The 20,848-nt window shown below is 43.6% G+C and overlaps 1 protein-coding gene across 1 annotated transcript; it reads left to right on the plus strand.

Annotated features, from left to right (window-relative positions):
- Positions 1-3,314: 3,314 nt before the first annotated feature.
- Positions 3,315-20,369, plus strand: ppm1j (protein phosphatase, Mg2+/Mn2+ dependent, 1J). Its single transcript, XM_083667525.1, has 10 exons — positions 3,315-3,578; positions 10,351-10,465; positions 14,288-14,620; positions 15,187-15,299; positions 15,732-15,816; positions 16,160-16,278; positions 16,490-16,553; positions 17,230-17,337; positions 17,631-17,782; positions 18,232-20,369. The coding sequence occupies exons 1-10, from the start codon at positions 3,328-3,330 to the stop codon at positions 18,377-18,379; spliced, it is 1,488 nt and encodes a 495-aa protein (XP_083523651.1). The 5' UTR covers positions 3,315-3,327; the 3' UTR covers positions 18,380-20,369.
- Positions 20,370-20,848: the final 479 nt, after the last annotated feature.

A 20,848-nucleotide genomic window follows, 5' to 3' on the forward strand; every position in this document is an offset into this window, starting at 1 on the left:
TCACCATGGATGTGAGGAAGATGGCGTAACATCTACGAGGAAAGTGCAAGAGGAAAAATAGGAGGCATAATGGCCTCAGGGATGTAGCTGTCCATCTATAATTCAGTAGAAGACACCGCAGTTAATGCCCCTTAATTCAACAGGTCCACAGACCCGGAGACACTTATTTCTCCTCTTGCGTCATTTTGACCACAGAGAGGCCAGGGGGAGAGGGAGATGCATCAAGCTTTATGGGTCTGTGCTGTAGTAGTTTTGCCAAGGTCTCTCCAAGGCCTCGATTGAGATAGCACGGCCAGTAATGGGTTTCAACAAGGGGCGTTTTAATGGAGTTTTCCACTAGTTTTACTACTCTCAAAAGAACATACAAAAAAACAACAGTAAGAATATAGAATATTATCAGATGTTTCTGCAACTTTCTCCATTCAATTTTATATTTAGGATACCTACAATTAAATAAAAATAAATAAAAAACAAAGATGAAAAGTGTATTACAATGCCAACATTGGAGAGGCAGTCATATAAGACTCAAAGTGTGCTGTAAAGCTATCCAATATGAACCACAGAGACTTTTCCTTTTTAATTTCCTTTCATGTTGTTTTCTGTCCTCCCTCTGCACTGCCACCCAATGGTCCTGTCTGTATCTCTGGAGAACCTCTAAACTTGCCTTCACCTGACAGTCTTGGCCGTGTCTCCCAGGGAACACACCCACACACAGAGAAAGAGATCAAAGAAACAAATTCAGCTGTCATTCTCCACGTTTCCAATATGTTACCAAGCTGGTCTTGGGTTACACAGTTGAGCACAGAGCATCAGTCCCTCTGACAGCCCAGTTGAGATCCATTTATCAGGTTTTGAGATTAAATCTTCAGTGCCAACCACTGCTGCTGTTAGTTGGGGGTACTTCATCTTATAGAAGAGATAAAAGTGAAAACAAATGCCCTCCTTTGAGGCAAAGAAACTCATTTCATTTTCTTGGATTTTCTTGGTTTCCTGCCTCTGTTGCCACCATCAATTCTGCTGTTCCCATCACCAACAATGAACACAACAACACTTCAGTATCAGGATAATGAAAATGTACAAAAATGTTGATGTACATGCACATTATTTTCAATAGCAGTCATTATGTAGCGTCATGAGAAAGTAAAAAAAAAAAAATGAAATTATCTTTTTTATACTTAAGTATTTATCTGACCTAATCTATTCACACAGGCTTTTGAACAGCATCTCCTGGGCATCGTTTACCCGCCTTATCACGCTACACAGCGGAACGGAGCTCAGCTCTACTGTGGGCCGGCCTTGCTTCACATCCGCCATAGTTTCTGAAATTAATGGATGGAATCGTCAATGTGAAATGAAAATATCCAAGGCAGCAAAGTATGGTTTGTGTTGGCCCTCTAGCGTGTGTTGCGTGCCCTATAATAGCATCTCTCTGTTTCGGATGCTTCTCATCTCCTATACTCTGGCTCCCTCTACTGGGTAAAATATGCAGACTCCTCCATGACTGGCTCGTCCATTTTCAGTACATTTTATGCACTTTGGAATCAAATAGCCTACCACAACACCCATACTTTTACCAGGGGAGGCTGCAGGAGGTAGAAATCGGAGGACGGGCTCATTGTAATGTGTGTGTTTGATACCATTCCTCATTCCATCCATGCAGGAATGCAGGAGGAAAATGAGCAATGTGGTTGATTGGGAGTATGAACCCCCATACCCTTGATTTGTGTCTTTGAATCAAACTTTTTTTAGTTAAGTTTTATTTTACTAGGTTAGTCTCACTGAGATTAACAATCTGTATTACAAGAGAGACCTGGCCAAAATAGTAGCACACAAAGTTCCAGAAACATTTAGAACATAAAACACTACAGTTTAAAACATCAATTTACACACTGAGCAGCAAGAAGGTTTAGGAAAAAGAGGTTCAACTAGGGGTCAAAACATTTACACCCTCCCACTTCATTTTCCATCATTCTGTTTACCCTAGCTTTAAACTAATTTAAAGAGACAAGCTCCTGTAATTTTAGGACATTTTGACACTCATTCCAAGCAGAGGGGGCAGATAACTTTAAAGCTTTTTTCCCTAGCTCTGTACAGGCCTTAGGCACAGTCAACAGAGCACAGTCATGTGAGCACAGGCAAGAGTTGTCATTTGACTGCTTGAGTAGTTACACAAGTAAAATGGGAGCTGTCTCAGTATGGCCTTGTAAATAAAAACGAGCTACGGAAGACCAGCCCACTCTCATATTGAGGGTACAATGATGAGTGAGGACATTGGAGTTAGTAACAAACCTCAGCGCCCCATGGTACACAGTGTCCAGCAAATGTAATGATGCCACAGGCCCATACATGTACACAATATCATCATAATCAATAACAATCCCAGACAACTGGTTAAGACATATTATACACCTCTCAGTGATACCACTGTACACTGGGCACCACAATTGATTCTTGGATTCTGAGATAGAAGTGAAAGAATGAAGACATATAGACATCTAGGAATCATATTCCACCTGGAATAATGTGCAAAGTTTGGTGGAATTTGCAGTCCCTCCTCGTACTACAGTGGCCTAGTATAGTTTAGGCTATGTGAATGCACGTAGTGCTAATGCCAAGATGCCCAGTTTATTGTGGTGATGTAACACACTTGCCTAGGGTTGTTGCTTCAGGTTTTGCTCCAGCTGTTCCCCCTGAACAACCACTGCAGTAACAATATTAGATTAGCAAAATAACTTGGATAGGGTACACCAGGCTAATAGGTCAGGCTCTCCTTCTCACCTAGCCCCATCTGTGACTAGGCTTATATTTATATTTATCCTAGTCACATATATTTGTTATCATTTGGATGTTGTGTATACTTTATACACAATATCGGAATGTAAATATAAATATAATGTCATAGATGGGGCTACTTTTCACCTAACTCCCAAAGACTAAGAATCATGTTTGATATGGACTATGGACACGATATGCTGTTGAAATGGTCCATGGTTGTGATCTTCACATTCATTTTGACAGAGAGAGGATGCCATCCTATGTGAACTGACCAACCGACTGGCGCGCAATTTGCAGTGCAGCATCTCCATAGTAAGCCAGAGCTGACTAAACCCCTGACTGCCTTGTGGAAGCCTCTTGGGTTATTATAGGCACTGAGTGGTGAAGGGGTATTTTCTGAATGAGGAAAACACTGTCTGTCAAACGTCACATGGGGCAGGGAACGATCGCTTCCTGAAATGATCTTCGTCGTTGGATTATTTTGTACTTGCCCTTGGTAATAGGGTATGCGCTATTCGTCCCTTTCTGTCTCGGTTTATAATTTCTACCGCAATGATAAGCAAAGTTAAAAATGCTATGTCCACGCTGGTGGGAGGGATGATTCCTCACGGACACCACCAGCACGGCTCGGGCAACGTCCAGAACTGTGGTCCTGACGGTCTACCTCCACGGTTCCCGTACGGTCGACCCGAGTTTTTGGACCTTACTCCGGAGCTTCTCCAATACTCGACAGACCATGCATCGCGACCGGTGCTGACGCTAAAGCGGGATAGCAGGCTTGCCTGGAGAACGGGATATGCAGAGTGAGTGGTTATTCGAAATGTCATGACATTACCGATTAAAATAAACATCTAGAGATTTACATTTAATATGGAACGATCGAATAACATATTGTAGGCCTATGTCAATCCAGCGATTGTTCCATTCGTTTTGCAATTGTGGATTGCGCAGCAAGCTATGGCGCCCCTCTGTTGCTTCACATTCACTGTTTCCACCGAGATAAACATCTTTGCTGTTTCTCATTGATGTATTCCCTGAACCGGCTGTACAATAAACCTATAATAGCCTACTGCAAGAGATGCTGCTTACATCCTCTTACATTATATCAACGAGACGTCTTACAATCACAGCCAATGCAGCCTACTGTTATTATATTGTCACCATGTAATACATGGTAATCCGTTGTCGGCCTATTCATAAAGTATTACTGTGTTTCATATGAGGGACGAGCGTAATATAGCATTGACTCTTGGCAAACAAGTGAAAGTATGACATTCAATTGATCTTAACAATCATGTTTTCATAATGTGTCTGTAATTTGTCATAATTTGTAAGATTATTAGTTAATACATTGTTATAGCCTATTCCTTAATGAACACAAATTTGTTGTAGCCTAGTCATGTGATGCTACTAATGTCTGACACAAATTGTATTTCTATGATATAGTACAGCAGGCTACATTATAACTGTGTATCAAACTTAGCAAACTGATACTTTCCTGGTTGAACTTTGATGAACCTCTGTGTTTAAATCTATAATGTTTTCTGTGTAAATGTGCAACAGCCTAATAATACTAATATGATCTCACTTTGAAACATCAAAGTATGTTGGGTCCCATCGTGCGTGTGTGTGTGTGTGTGTGTGTGTGTGTGTGTGTGTGAGGATTAGTCAAACAGAGAGAGAGAGCTAGAGAGAGAGAGAAAGACAGACAGACAACGACTGCAACGATTGCAAAAGGATTTTAAAACTTGAAAAATCATCTTTAGTACCTGTCGGGATATGCACTGCCCATGCAATAGTTTCAACACATTTGAGGTGCTGAAGTGTCCAGTAAAACTCTGCAACATAAAGATGATCCTAAACATATTCTGAGGATGACATAATGTGATGCAAAGTCCTCTACCTGTTCTGTCCTGTATATTATGTATAACTTCCAAAGTCATTTCATTCACTCTATTGTGCAGGATGTGCTGCCTGGTTGATTCAGGGGGGGGGGAACACAGTCCAACCTACCATTTCTCTGGGAGGGGTGTCAGAGGATGCTGAGTAGCTCAACTCCTATGTGGATTGTACCATTTCATGCAGTTCACCCCCATCAGCCTCCCTAGACCCCTAGTAAAAGCTGAGAAAATGCTGAGTCATCTACAGTGGCTCAAGGGGACAGGCACCACAGGTTTGCAGTGAGGAAGCAGGGCTTTTTACAGTTGCAGGCAAGGAAGGTGGGATGGCGTCATCGCCAAGCCGCAACTACCTCTAAGAGGAGTGACTAAGAGTGCAATGGAATGATGCTAAGTCACTATGAAAGAATCAGAAGTGCTTATCTCAAACACTCTCAAACATGTTTGAAACCATTCCTCATTACATCCCATCCTCCGATTTCAACCTCCACCAGCCTCCCCTGCTACATCCATCCAACATGCTCCCTCAGAAAAATTTGAATGGACTTGAGTGAAAATGACTTATAACATGCAATGATTTAGTATTATATAGGCTAAATGTAACCTATTTTTAAGAATGAATACAACAGCAGTACATATTGTATTTTACATTAGAAAATAATTAGCCTGTTTTCTGTCAAGTGCAGTTCAGTTGGAGTGAAGAAAAAATTTAGCAACTCTTAATAGACAATGGAACTGGATATAACATGAATATTTATTGGTAAAACCCCCACAACGGCCTGAAGCGGTTTTTCAAGTGCAGTTCAGTTGCCTGCTGCAATAATGAGTGAGAGCAATGATAACACAGTGGAGATGAGCCGTGTCCAGTTAGAAAGGGGTCTGATCTGCACTTGGTCTAGAAAGTCCAGACTGTATCTCCTGGAGCCAGCCAGCAGTCATTCCTCCTGGTTACAGCTTCTCTCTATCCTCTCCTGGACCCACAGTGGTAGAATGACCTTTCTACTAAGCTGCTCTACAAAGCCAAAGAGCCGCAAAATGATGAAACTAAGATTGGATAAGGATTGTAACCACACAGTTAGAGAGTATACAACCACATCTCCAATTATCTGCAAACTATTTATTTGGTTGGATAATAGAAACATTTCAAAATACTTTTTTTCTTCATTATTCTCAGTCTAAAACATGGCTGCAAGTTACTGTACTTTGGCTTTGTAGGGCAAAATGGCATCAGATACTCTCTGTCCTGTCCTGGATTCACAGTGGTAGACTGACCTTTCAAATGGCCAACAGAGCAGCAGAGTGTCCATCCCCCATCACCCCAACTCTTCACTCCTCACTTCACTGCACACTGGCTCCTATGCTTCCTCCACTGCCCTCATAGCACTTAGTCCCCCCCCCCCCCCCCATTCTTCCTCCTCCTCCTCCTCCTCCTCCTCCTTTCATACATCATTTGCCGTTGGCATTGCACTTTGCATGTTATGCACCACTACCGCTGTCATTAAGGATAGACCTGTATTTCATTTAGTTGTTTTGAACTGTTCTCTTTACTCTCTACCATTCTACCATTCTATGAGTTCCAGTTCCCTATACTTCTGAAGAGGCTCCCATTCATTATGATGCAGTTGTTTCAACCTCCTCCTCTTTCAGCTTCCTCTTCTCCTATTGAATGCACTTATTGTAAGTCTCTCACTCTGGATAAGAGCCTTTGCCAAATGACTGAAATCTAATGTAATGTAAATGTAATCTCCCAGTGGCATCGTTTTATATTCAGACGCCCCACAGATCGAGGCTTGAGATGCTGTCTATAAAATATGAACTACTGCAGTAAGACTGTGCCCACCTCTTCTTTGCAGGAGCCTATAGTCGATACAGCGGTTCAGTTATGGCTCCTGCAGCACACCTTTCAGAGAAGCAGCACAACTCTTGGTTCAGACACTTGTGATCTCTCCCCTTGACTACTGCAACGCGCTCTTGGCCTGACTCCCCGCCTCCGCCATCAGGCCTCTGCAGCTCATCCAGAATGCTGCCGCCCGTCTGTTGTTCAATCTCCCCAAATTCTCCCCCTCCTTCAGACCCTTCACTGGCTCCCGGTAGCAGCTCGCATCAGGTTCAAGACCCTGGTGCTCGCCTACCGCGTGGCAAAGGCAACAGCCCCTCCCTACTTGCAAGCAATGGTCAGCCCCCAAACCCCTGCCCGATCACTCCGCTCTTCCACCTCGGCTGGGTGCCTGGCACCACCGCCTGGCACTGCCGCCTCTACGTGGATGCAGCAGTCACGCTACTCGGTAACGAGCTTCCCACTGCTGTTATGACTGCAGAGTCACTACGTATCTTCCACCGTAGATTGAAGACCCATCTATTCAGGCTACATCTTAACTGTCCCTCCTAAAGACCACTTTGTCCCTTTACATCCCAGTCTCTCTACTGTAAATAAATTAATTCAAAAAGAATTAATAAATTCAAAAAAAGTAATTCTTCCTTCTTCTTGCACTGTGACTGCCAATGGCCTCTGGTCCTGCCATAGATTACTTTTTATTATGATGACTGATGGATAGATGATTCACTTACTTATAAAAATGTATTTGTTGTAAGTCGCTTTGGATAAAGGCGTCTGCTAAATGCCATAAATGTAAAGGTAACCTCCACTCTGGGAGAAATATAGGATGTTGTTGTTGTTGTTGTTGTTGTTGTTGTTGTTGTTTATGAGCTGTTATATATCGTATGTCCACATAGAGTTACAATAGGTCTTCCTGTTGAGAAATTCAAAGGATGGCTCTAGCTTTCTTCATCCTCAGCATGCTGCAGATCATAAGGTTTTTCTTTGCCCACAGGAATTACATCCACAGTAGCCTACTGTAGGAGCCCCATTGCATCAATCAGCTGCAACCTGATACCACCACCACTGTACATGCCACTTTACCAGCTTCCTCACAGAAAGATCATACCATCACTGCAGCAACATCACTCTTTCAAGCTTTCTCATACTGTATCTGACATTATGTATGAACTTTAAATAACTTCCACAGTTTGTTGGTGAGCAGATGGTTGGAAAAAGCGTTGGTAGCCACTGTCAAGTTGAATGTCGCGCAATCATGGGTTACTGTTGTTGTAGCGATTGGCTGTTAATAGCATTGTTCTCCAGTTTAGCCCCAGAGCTTGTGACAGGAAACCACAGACACCTCAAAAAGGAAAGGATCATTTATTTCAGTTCTTGTGATCAGCTTGAACATTTAAACCAACGTTAAAACTGGTTTATGTCTGACACCGAAGATCACTGTCAAAGAAAATGAGTTCTTTTTTCTTTCCATTACTGGAAGAATGGGAGGAGTAGACAGATGACTCACAGATTCAGTGAATTACAATCATTACTCATGTTTTGGATATACCATTTGTGGGGGAATTTAATCTCAATTTAAAAATGTAAAGAGCGATTATTACTTATAAAGTTCAACAATGTAAAAGGCCTGAGGCTGCGAATGAGGAACTGGAGGCTTCCTCTTTAGAACCTTCCCCTGCGTGAGTTACTATGGATCAAACACAGCTGCATTCTTCTTTTAGCGAGAATGTTGTTTGACTCACATGTTAGATATTAGTCTCGAAGTGGAAAAGCAAAGAGCCCATGCCAAATCTCAGTTACTTTTGATGAGACAGTGAATCAAATACTGTATGCATACTTGATATAATATAATGAGATCGTTTTGCCTTGTTGAACTTGTTACAGTTGAAAAATCTTTGTAGTTCTAAACAAGCATTCTATAGCCTGTGTGCCAATCGGTGTGTTTCTACTTTAGCTAAGTATTTGCCAAATATGACATTGACAAAGCAGTTGGCTAAAGCAGAGACAGACTGAAAGGAGCTGGCCTTGTCAAACCAAAACATGATTTGGAGATAAGACTTCAAATGTGTTGTGAAAATATTAAAACGTTCACAAATGGTTGACCCTGGTCTGAAAGTTGATATGACAGAGCAGGCGACTTTTTAATTCTGTTTAGTCCTAATGCACCTCAATACGTGCTGCACTATTCTATACCACCAGCTTACTGCTCTCGACTGATTAGAAAGTGGATGGCTTTTTATAATCCTGATTTGGCCAACAATTGCTTTTTTCAGCTTACTAGAACACACTGATATCAGAGCCTGGAACTGCACAAGGATCATTTCCTCCTAAATTGATTTCTCTTCATGTTTTCTATTGCGCTGGTTGTAGATTATACCATTATGAAAAAGTAAAGGGCAATATCGCATAGCTCTTATCTACCTTTGACACTGCTCTCTGAAATCCTTTTATCTAAAACTGGTGGCTCTTGTATCATGTTCAGATTGTAAATCAAGGACTTGGTTGGTTAGATGCTTTGAATAGTTTTATTATCCATCCTTTCATAATACGAATAATAATAATTGATTGCATTAATATAGCTCTTTTCTAGACACCCAAAACACTGACACTGTATGGGGAGAACTCTCATCACTACCGATGTGTAGCACCTATGTTACCTGGGTGATGCAACAGCAGCTGGTATGAGCCATGAAAGCTGTTAGTGGAGAGGTGAGGAGGTCATTCAGGGGGATCATTTTCCTTTCTATGACTGAGGTGGGGTCAGGGCAAGGCTTTAAAAGACATCTCTCTCTCTCTCTCTTCTCTCTCTCTCTCTCTCTCTCTCTCTCTCTACACCGCCCCTACTATGATATGACATGACTAATCCTCACTGCAGTAGTGTTTCCTGGACTCTTTGAGGATAACGTTTACAATTGCACAATCGATTTTTAATATACTTTCTATATCATGCAGCTAATGCCTATTGTCCTACAGATAGTGGCTTTACTGTTATGCTTGGTTTTATACCATGTCGTATCTTGGGTGATTAAAGTTAAACGTGGGAGTAAACACTGCAGTGTTTGGACGTGATGTGGGAGAGTTGGGAAACTGTTCCCTACAGAGAAATTATCATAGAATGGCTACTGCTGATGCTTGCAATATTCATTTTATGACATGTTGTAGCAATTTCCTGAAAAACCTCTTCAATATTTTGACTATAGAGAAAAACTCTTCAGTTTCTATCTCTCCCACCTTACCTCTCAGCATCACTGCAGTGCAGTCGTGCCTCCACTGAAGGAAGCAGCCACAGTCCATTGAGATAGTATGAAGTCATGCATTACAGTAAAGCCATTATCCTTTTGGCATCAGCCGGTAATGAAAACACTTAGTCCCCCCCAGCAAGTTCCCTCTGGGAGGGGTATGCACCATGCTCTGTGGGTGTTCTCTGTTTTTATGTTTCCATATAGGACACATGTATATAAGAAAGTATGTATGTATGTATCTGTCTGTCTGTCTGTCTGTCTGTCTGTCTGTCTGTCTGTCTGTCTGTCTATCTATCTATCTATCTATCTATCTATCTATCTATCTATCTATCTATCTCAGGAGAGACTGGTGGAGGTAGAAGGGCTCATTTGAATGCATGGAATGGAATGATTAATGGTATCAAACAGGTGTTTTTGATACCGTTCCTCATTCCATTCCATGCATTACAATAAGCCCGTCTTCCAATTTCTACCTCCACCAGCCTCCCCTGGTACAAGTGCTATAACTATGTAACATGCTACAGCTCCCTCACCCCCCTCCTCCTCAAACTCACCCTCTCCCTCACCCTCCCTCCTCTCCCTCTCCCTCTCCCCTCAGGGTGATCAATGCGGGGAAGAGCATGCTCAACGAGGACCAGGCCTGCTGTGAAAAGCTGTTTGTGAAGAAGCCGAGCGGGAAACAGCGCAACTCCACTCTGCTGGAGGACAATGGGGTGAGACAGGGGCACTGAGGAAACACATGTTTATTAATATGTATTTTAGAGTACACATCCAAACTTGGCACAGGAGCTAGACAAGAAATAGTCACTGAGGACATGAGATTATGTCTGCTCTGCTTAAATCCAAACATTCAAACTTGGCACAGGAGTAGAGCAATCAGTTGTAACTTAAGAAATATGATTTTGTTCTACTTCAGCTTTAGTACTGATACAAAACAACATTTGGACCGACGTGGTCTTAGTCAGGTGAGAGAACTGTTTCAGCAATTATAGTGAATGTATTGCGTAACCAGGCCAGCCCAGTACAGCTCGGCTCAGCTCGGCTCAGCTCAGCTCAGCTCAGTTTGGCTCTGTAGTGTAAATGAGAGTTAAATGAGTGCAGCATCACAGTGCTACTCATTGAATGATGCTCAGAAAGTGCAGTAGTCATGTTCCGGTGCAGTAATCCTGTCATTGATGTGATAGTTGATGGAGACATCGTCCAGTGAGAGTTGGAGGACACTGAGGGAATGCGTTGTAGCAATCTGATCCATGTCTTCTTCTCCCTTGTTCCTATCTAACGTACAGCGCAATCCTCTCTGTATTCCTCACTGACAGTATCACTACGTATACTAGGATAGGAAGCAGGGGAGGCTGGTGGAGGCAGAAATCGGACAGTCCTCCTCTGATTCCTGCCTCCACCAGCCTCCCTTGACAGGACGTCCTGCATTTATCAGTGATCAGCACTAAACAGTCTAGAATGTCCAACATGTCATTGAAACATTGCGAAACCCTAAAACCATCCTTTTTCTTTTCAATACACAGACCCGGTTTTCCCCCTTACCACATGATACCTCTCTTAATCTGTTTTCAGACTTTCGGGCCGTACTTAGCCGTACTGTGCTGACACAGATGTTTTTAAGATGTCGTTAAAAGCGTGCCCAGCAGCCCCACAACATATGCCAACCTGGTGCCAACCTGCTTGTACCCATGTTGCGGCTGGGCAATCGTGGTGTCTTCCAACCACACCTGTTTACTTATGTGTAATGATTCACTAACAGGGCTGTAAAGGGAACTGTGAAATGAAAGCAGGATGTTCTAGACCTATTATTGTTCCTATACTTTATATCCTATTACACACTATGGGGCCGATCAGTGCTGTGCCATACCATGCTGGGTGAGCACAGTGCTGGTCGCCCCATAGTGTGTAATAGGATTTAGGCTTATGGACCACTCTCATAGTCAAGGTCATATGGTGGTCCACCCCACGGCAGTAGGGTTTTCCCCAATCCCTGTAGTGTAGTTAAACCATGTCTGTAATGAATGTCTCCCTGTCTTCACACACATACAGGAACACACACACACACACACACACACACACACACACACACACACACATACACACACACACACACACACTCCCACAGCCCCAGATGTCATCGGACCAGGGATTAGGATTTTTCCCCTTCAAAGCAAAGAACAATTTCATTAAGACCGTGACCGTTGGCTCTCTCTATTTAAAAACAGCTCTTTGTGGGTCTGTTAGGGCAGATGACTGACTGTCTCTGGTCTAGTCCAGTTCACCATGCCAAAAACACACTCACTGGACTGGGAGATGGACCCATAATCTCCTCAAATGTATTTACACAGCAGAGAAGAGTCAATAGCATGCAATACAAGAGGCAGTCAACCCCTCCCACTAACCCCTCATTAGTGGGCTAGCTTAACAAGCTCATAGCCCCCCTTCTCCATACTCTATTTTCACCCAGTCTGTCCTAAATTAATTATATCATCTCCCTGTGTGCCCCTCCCCCACTCTTGTCCAGTGTGTGTGTGTGTGTGTGTGTGTGTGTGTGTGTGTGTGTGTGTGTGTGTGTGTGTGTGTGTGTGTGTGTGTGTGTGTGTGTCTGTGTCGGTGTGTCTGTGTCGGTGTGTCGGTGTGGGTGTGGGTGTGGGTGTGGGTGTGAGTGTGGGTGTGGGTGTGGGCGTGTGCGTGGGTGTGTGCGTGGGGGTGTGTGTGGGTGTGCGTGTGTCTGTGTCTGTGTGGGTGTGGGTGTGTGTGTGTGTGTGTCTGTGTGGGTGTGTGTGTGTGTCTGTGTGGGTGTGTGTGGGTGGGTGTGTGTGTGTGTGTGTGTGTGTGTGTGTGTGTGTGTGTGTGTGTGTGTGTCGGTATGTCTGTGGGTGTGTCTGTGTGGGTGTGGGTGTGGGCGTGGGCGTGGGTGTGTGTGTGTGTGTGTCTGTGTGGGTGTGGGTGTGTGTGGGTGGGTGTGTGTGTGTGGGTGTGGGCGTGGGCGTGGGCGTGGGCGTGGGCGTGGGTGTGGGCGTGGGTGTGGGTGTGTGTGGGTGTGGGTGTGTGTGGGTGTGTGTGTGTGTGTGTGTGTGTGTGGGTGTGGGTGTGGGCGTGGGCGTGGGCGTGGGTGTGGGCGTGGGTGTGTGTCTGTGTGGGTGTGGGTGTGAGTGTGGGTGTGGGTGTGGGCGTGTGCGTGGGTGTGTGCGTGGGGGTGTGTGTGGGTGTGCGTGTGTCTGTGTCTGTGTGGGTGTGGGTGTGTGTGTGTGTGTGTCTGTGTGGGTGTGTGTGTGTGTCTGTGTGGGTGTGTGTGGGTGGGTGTGTGTGTGTGTGTGTGTGTGTGTGTGTGTGTGTGTGTGTGTGTGTCGGTATGTCTGTGGGTGTGTCTGTGTGGGTGTGGGTGTGGGCGTGGGCGTGGGTGTGTGTGTGTGTGTGTCTGTGTGGGTGTGGGTGTGTGTGGGTGGGTGTGTGTGTGTGGGTGTGGGTGTGGGCGTGGGCGTGGGCGTGGGCGTGGGCGTGGGTGTGGGCGTGGGTGTGGGTGTGTGTGGGTGTGGGTGTGTGTGGGTGTGTGTGTGTGTGTGTGTGGGTGTGGGCGTGGGCGTGGGCGTGGGTGTGGGCGTGGGTGTGTGTCTGTGTGGGTGTGGGTGTGTGTGGGTGTGTGTGGGTGTGTGTGTGTGTGGGTGTGGGTGTGGGTGTGGGCGTGGGCGTGGGCGTGGGTGTGGGCGTGGGTGTGGGCGTGGGTGTGGGTGTGTGTGGGTGTGTGTGGGTGTATACTGTATACAGGTCCATAGTAGACAGATGTCCCATATGGCCATTCACGCTGCCAGTTTGTCACCAGCCGGGCACCTAAAACAGAAACACGTCATACTAGAGGGGCATGTTATACTGTATCTCTTGGTATAGATGTTAGGTGTAATGTAACACCTTACAATTACAGAAAAAGACAGATTCATTCATCTTCATGTGGAAATCTTGTTAGCGGGAGTTACTGGAACATTGAAATGAATAAATCAATACAATTATATTCACGGTATTTTACACCAGGTTTAATGTGTCCCTCTGTGGTGCATAAAGTGCTAACATGGAGGATACATTCTAATTATGTTACAAGGATCATATCGTCTGACATAAATGTGTCTAGAGTGACTCGTTTAGGCTTTCACTGAGCTTGGAAACCTGAATCTCTGCCTAGAATATGTGTGATATTCAACTGTTTCTCCCACCCTTTGGCCAGAGCTATAGATAGATATGGATATACTGTGATATATGATATTGATATGTTATCTATATTATATTGCCTGTTAGGGCTCTTCCTAATGCCTAATGTTTTGAAACTATACAGTGTTTGTTTACAATTACATTGTTAACTAAGAATGGAATGTAACACAAGCTAATCATTTCGGTAACGATGGGGTAAGGCAGTTGAACTATGAGGCAGTTACATTCAATCAATCAATCAATTGCTATATATCATTAATTTAAAAGTAAACAAATGAATGTACTGGACCAATCCCAGATTGCCCCTTTAACCACTGGTAAACCTGTTCTAGGACGGCACAGGGATCCCTCTGAACTTCTGGGGGGTGTACGACGGACACGCAGGCTCCGGTTGTGCCATCATGGCCTCCAAACTCCTCCACCGTCTCATCCGAGACCGGCTAGGAGACATTGCCCATCTGCTGGAGAACCCCAACACAGTGCCCCCTATCTGCCTGGCCAAGAACGGCAGCCCCTACCAGGTGGAGGTGAAAAAAGGGGCCCAGAGTCAGGACCTAGAGGACCCTGACGCCATCAGCGATCCTTCAGTCCGCTTCCACATGGAGAAGGTGGTCAGTCTGGAGAGTCTGGTGATGGGCGTCATAGAGAACGCCTTCAAACAGATGGTGAGCCTCAGGCATACTGGCAGCTTATGCTGCATTCATTTGCGCCTCAGAACTAGGAAACTCCTACATTTCCGGCTTGGCAACTCATGTACCTCTGAGAATTCTGAGTTTGCCACTCTGCCCTACGCAAATCCTACACTAAATACGTGGGAAGTTTCCCAGGAGCACATGAATGCACCATTACTCTATACCTTTACTAAAGTTTGCACCTTACTATAGCTGAAACAAACTCCAAGCAGAAATACAGTACCCATCTTTTACTTTACAACAAAAAAACAGAGATCATCTGTTTAAGAAGTGAATAGCTGTGAATAGCTTGCATTAATAAAAGGTGCAAATGGATCTTATTGCATACACTGTAACCCGAGGGTAACTCATTTAGGTATCAAATTCACTGATAATGTATTCTTCAAAACATGTTTTTTTTATCCCTCAATCTATGCTGTATGCCAGTGATGTTTGAACGTTATGTCATATATACGCAAAGTATCAGCTCTTTAAAGCAATGAGTGTATTCTACAGGCCAGTGAGTGTATGACCTTGTTATTGTTGTTTGGTTATGAAAGGATGAACTGATTGAGAAAGAGAAGCAATCTTTTGCCATTTCTGGTGGATGTTGTGCCTTGGCTGCGGTCCACATGATGGGGAAGCTCTATGTGGCCAATGCAGGAGACAGTAGGTAAGTAGATAACACACTACAACTAGCAGGACTCAATAGCTTACCTACTGTACACATTCAGTGTTCTCTAATGGATGTGAAACACATGTGTTTTATTCATTCATTTTATGCACAACTTGCTGTCTAATAGCCTTTAATTCAGCCTCTTTTGTTTATAATCCTTGACCGTCTTATGACCACACACAGGGGAGCAATATCTCTGTAAACTCTTCTCAGACAGCAGTTATTATGCCCCCTAGTGTCCACTCTGTGTACTGCAGCACCATTAGTGCTGTACTTTGTCATCGCCCCCAGACTGCTTGCTGTGCAACCTCCTAACCCTGAGCTGTCTGATGGTGTCCTTCCTCTCTCACTCTCTCTCTCTCTCTCTCTCTCTCTCTCTCTCTCTCTCTCCCTCTCTCTCTCTCTCTGGTTCTCCCTTTCTTTCTCTAGAGCCATCATCGTCCGCAACAATGAGGTCATCCCAATGTCCAACGAGTTCACGCCAGAGTCAGAGAGACAGCGCCTACAGTACTTGGTGAGGGCTGAGTTAAGATGCAGGGGAAGAGTGAGGAAAGACACATTCATCAGACTAGATTATACAGTGACTGTCTGCTACTGTCGTTTTATTTCAGCCAAGGAGTGGATGTGTGCGAGGCAGTGGAGCCTCTCAGAGAGAGAGATTAATATGTTTTGTGACCCTATTAAGTGATGTTCTACCCTGTCTTCCTACTGCAATGCCAGTAGACTTGCTATTGTACTTCATTCGCATACTTTCAAATGTTATATTTTTATTTAAAGAGCCATTTCATCGCATCTGTCAAAAGGAAGAGTGACATGTAGTTTGATCCATTCATCCTCTGCTCTGTGTGTCCCTCCAGGGCTTCCTGCGGCCAGAGCTTCTGGGTAACGAGTTTACACACATGGAGTTCCCTCGTAGGATCCAGCACAAGGAGCTGGGCAAGAAGATGCTCTTCAGGGACCACACTATGACCGGCTGGTAAACTTGAACAGCTCTTGTCAAACATTTGATTGTAAAATCTGTTCCACCAACCAAATGTGAAGCTATTGAGTTCTGTGAAAGCTAGTTATAGCAATAATAATAGTGTACCAGAGCAAAAAGGTGAAATAATGAATGGGATGTGCTGTTATTTTATATAGTTTAATGTTTTTTAACTTTAATCCCTGATCTGTTGATTGCTTTGTTGCAGGTCTTACAAGACCATAATAGAAGATGATCTGAAGTTCCCTCTGATATACGGAGAAGGCAAAAAGGTGATACAGTTGGTCATGTTTATGCGTTTTTGGGGGTGATTGACATCACAGAATAATACACGATGCTGGAAACAAAAGTCTGTTATTGTTGAACATATGTGTGACTTCTCCATTCACCTGTAGATGGTGCTGTTATCTTCCTAGACATCTTTGGTATACTGGTATATTTCCATCGGGAGAAGTGTACACCAGGGGAGGCTGCTGGAGGTAGAAATTGGAGTACAGGCTCATTGTAATGCATGGAATGGAATGAGGAATGGGATACCATTCCTCATTCCATTCCATGCATTACAATGAGCCTGTCCTCTGATTCCTACCTCCACTAGCCTCTCCTGGTGTACCCTTATATGTTGCTCACCTGCAGGACAGTGCCCTTAAACTTCAATGGTTAACAGCAAGACCCTGTGGACCCTCTTAGTCATTGCATTGGATACGTAAGAGTGGTTCTCATGCAAGTGCATGGTTGTTGCTAACTCAAGCTGTGCAGTTAAGAGACACGCTGGTAACATTTATTATGCTCCTCCTGAGTCAGTAATCCCTCATAAGTGGATTTTCTTAGAAGCACACCCTCAGGCAGTAACCCACATATCTGTGTGTGTGTGTGTGTGTGTGTGTGTGTGTGTGTGTGTGTGTGTGTGTGTGTGTGTGTGTGTGTGTGTGTGTGTGTGTTTACTAGGCCCGTGTCATGGCCACCATTGGAGTCACTCGTGGCCTAGGGGATCATGAGCTGAAGGTTTACAACTCCAACATCTACATCAAGCCCTTTCTCTCCTGTTGTCCAGAGGTGAGTGTGTGAGGTGATCTTTAATGGTGTGTGTGTGTGTGTGTGTGTGTGTGTGTGTGTGTGTGTGTGCGTGTGCGTGTGCGTGTGTGTGGGTGCCAACTCTTTACTCTTTAATATCCTGGAAAGCAAGAGGTGGAGGAATGTTAAGCGATTAACATTTCCTTATAGACATTGTTTAAACGCCTTGTTTTAATGTGGTATTACATCAAAGTAAGAGTATTATTGTATTCACAACATCCATACATTCTAATGACTAATTTGTATGACTAATCCGATTCTGTCCATCCTTTCAGGTGAAGGTGTACGAGCTGGCTGAGAACAAGCATGGCCCTGATGACGTCCTGATCATGGGCACAGATGGCTTGTGGGATGTGACCACGGACAGGGACGCTGCAGACGCAGTCACAGGCTTCCTGGCATGCTGTGACCCCACTGATCCCATGAGGTATGGAATCATGATTATCTTTAATCTACAATGTTCTACATCTATTATAGAATGTTCACATCTGCAGCTTAGAAAAGATATCAGAATTGCTATTATGTTAAGCCACATTGTAAGCCAGTACAGTACACTCTGTATGTAACAATAAAAATCCAAATTAAAATGAGGTCATCACTGGTTAAAATATGAGTGAAGATTCAATTGATATCTCCACTAGATGTCAGCATAGCCTTTGCAAACTATGAGGCCAACTATGGAATTCTACAATCAAATGGCACATGTATTTATCAACTCCAGGGCAAGACTGCACTTGTAATTCATACCTAGTCCAAATAAGGGATTTATTCACGATTGAAAAGCATAATGTAGGATGCTTTGTATCTCTCTACTGTGTATTATTGAGTCACATTCAAACCATTGTACCCAATTGGCCATCTTGTTTATGTTAACAGATACACAATGGCAGCTCAGGACCTGCTGATGAGGTCACGAGGGGTTCTGAAGGAGAGGGGCTGGAGGTTACCCAATGAGAGACTGGGCTCGGGCGATGATATCACTGTGTTTGTGATCCCACTGGCGGGACATGAGGCAGAGACATGACGGGGCATGTCCCAGATCACCCAGAGAGGACTAACTCCCTAGGACCAACCAGGGTCCCAGACCCCCCCCCCCCACACACACACCCCACCTCCCTGCCGCCACCTCGGAGTAGGGGGGAGAAGAGAACACCTCCCTCACTGGGAAGCCCCAGGTGTGAGTGCTACCAGTTGAGGCTATTGGAGGCAGAAATCAGAGAACGGAGTCATTGTAATGCATGGAATGGAATGAGCAATGGTATTAAACACCCGTGTTTGATACCATTCCTATTCCATTCCATGCATTACAATGAGCTTGTCCTCCGATTTCTACCTCCACCAGCCTCCCCTGGTGTGAGCGCTACAGTACCACCTTGCCGCCGGCACATCCTGGCTTCTACTCTACAACCTAACCCAGGCTCTAGGCTCCTAACCCAGGCTCTACAATACATTGTTTTTGTTTTGTTGCTTATGTAACAGTTTAAGTGATTCATGATCCGCCTGCCCGGTACTTCTCCATTTCTCAGACCTGCTTTGTATGTTGCTTGTTATGAGAAATAAGTTCCTGTACTTACTTTGTTTTTAATCTCCCTAACTGAGCGGCTCATGAAGGATTGGGTTGGTCATCCAGTGGAGTACTTGAGAGACGTCATTCTGAAAACAGGCTCCTATTGAATGATCTATATGTGATTTATTGAATGCAAAGTCACAGAGAAAATGTCAGGTTGCATTTTATTACATGGTAAAGTGGTACAGTAATAACCTAATGACTTGTTTTTTGCTTTGATTCTGTCAAAGGCCACACCAGGCACCCTGGTACCAGTTAGCCTACAGTAGCAGTACCATAAGATAAAGTGTTTTTGAAAGTGACTTTGATGGCCAAATGTCATTGATGGCTTGTGAATGTAAGGAATAATCTTTTTGGTGGAAGTGGAGGACTAAGAGTCCCAGGACCTACTAAGATGGAGATTATTCTGAAGGAGCTGTTGATTGAAGAGGAAACAGAACCAGAACTGATCCATTGTTGTTGTGTTGTAGCTCCAATGTCAAAGCAACGTCGACATCATTCAATGATGAATACTCTGAAGCACTTTAAGACAGTCAAATCTGTTTTGTGGTATTAATTCAGTGGCAAGTTTTGATAACTTTTCTTGAATGTGTTGGGAGATTTATTTTTGTTTCATTTACTGTGAATATTGTCACCATGAAAGTAGATATTCATATCTGACACAAAAGTAAATAATGTGAATAAGCCTTGTCCCTTCCTTTTTAGGTAATGTCATTATCTGAAAGCCAACAGTATGGAACCCAAACTCTGTCCAATTAAGGAGCTTTTGCCATATGTAGGTGCAAATAAGGAACCGAAAACTACAGAATATGAACCACATATCAACACAATGTTGTTTTCAATTAAACCAAGTTTTTGAATGTAGCCATTGGTTGGATTGAGCAACACTTTTTGGTATTTGAAAAGATTTGAAATGTTTTTGATGTCAGACCACATATTTACAGAAGGCTATTCTCCTATAAACCTCAAAGATAGAAATAATATGTATTGCTTGTCTTCTGTTGATTCTGGATGTACAACTAGTGGTAGAGCTATGGGTACCTGTTGTTTGTCAGTATGTGATCAATTTCACTCGACTGCCTTACTACACTTGAGGGGATGATGGGGGCTTGTTTGTTTACTCAAAAGCACTCAATTTCAATCATGTCGGAAGTGACCAAGAAAAATGTATGTCCTCAGATGTATACCTCTCTTTGTTTTTGTTGTTGTACAGTACATGTTAGTATGTCATGTCTAGATATGTAGGTTATCCATGGCTTTTTAAATGCTTAGGTATAAAGCTGTATCATACATATTGCTTTATTTATAAAAGTCCTCTTTCATTGATTATCTGTTGCTAATGTGTATGTTTTAGAAAATTAGCTACCAAACTGAGGGGTACTATAGGGGGATGTATGAGGAATAATATGTACCAAATAAGAAATAAATCTAACAGCTTGTTTTTCCACATCCTTTGAATTTATTATCATTGTCATGGTAACAAAACTTCTATATCTGTTATCGATCATTATACATGCAATTCCTCAATAATTATATATCAGTTGAGTATATCCAAGTATTCAGGGTCGCTTCGAACCACTATGGGGAAGTGGTAGTGCTGAACTCAATGTGTTTGGGTAAATTATGGAATTAGGCTTAATGCAGTTAGGTACTGCCATAATAGTCCCATAATAGGCTCAGTAATCTCTCAGGACTTGTGAAATCCCATACAATTAGAGAAATCTCTCTCTATAAACCTGGAAATGGCATTTCCTCAGGATACATGTAGGTGAAATACTTGCAAAATAAAAGCAACATATGACCATTTTAGGAGCCACTACAACCAAGATCGTGTAAAATGTTATAGTTGTTGGTTATTTTTGATGGGATTGTCTTCATCAGGCAGTGGGTCACATCAAATGACAAACCAACCTTTTAAAACATATT

Source organism: Argentina silus (assembly GCF_951799395.1).
Source record: "Argentina silus genome assembly, chromosome: 4".
In the NCBI taxonomy this organism is placed as follows: Eukaryota; Metazoa; Chordata; class Actinopteri; order Argentiniformes; family Argentinidae; genus Argentina; species Argentina silus.

Bases quoted from the DNA above. Each gene is read 5' to 3' on its own strand.
- ppm1j (XM_083667525.1), top strand. From the start codon at position 3,328: ATGATAAGCAAAGTTAAAAATGCTATGTCCACGCTGGTGGGAGGGATG. The intron at 3,579-10,350 runs GTGAGTGGTTAT...CTCTCCCCTCAG, and splicing joins TGGAGAACGGGATATGCAGA to GGTGATCAATGCGGGGAAGA. The intron at 15,300-15,731 runs GTAAGTAGATAA...TTCTTTCTCTAG, and splicing joins GCCAATGCAGGAGACAGTAG to AGCCATCATCGTCCGCAACA.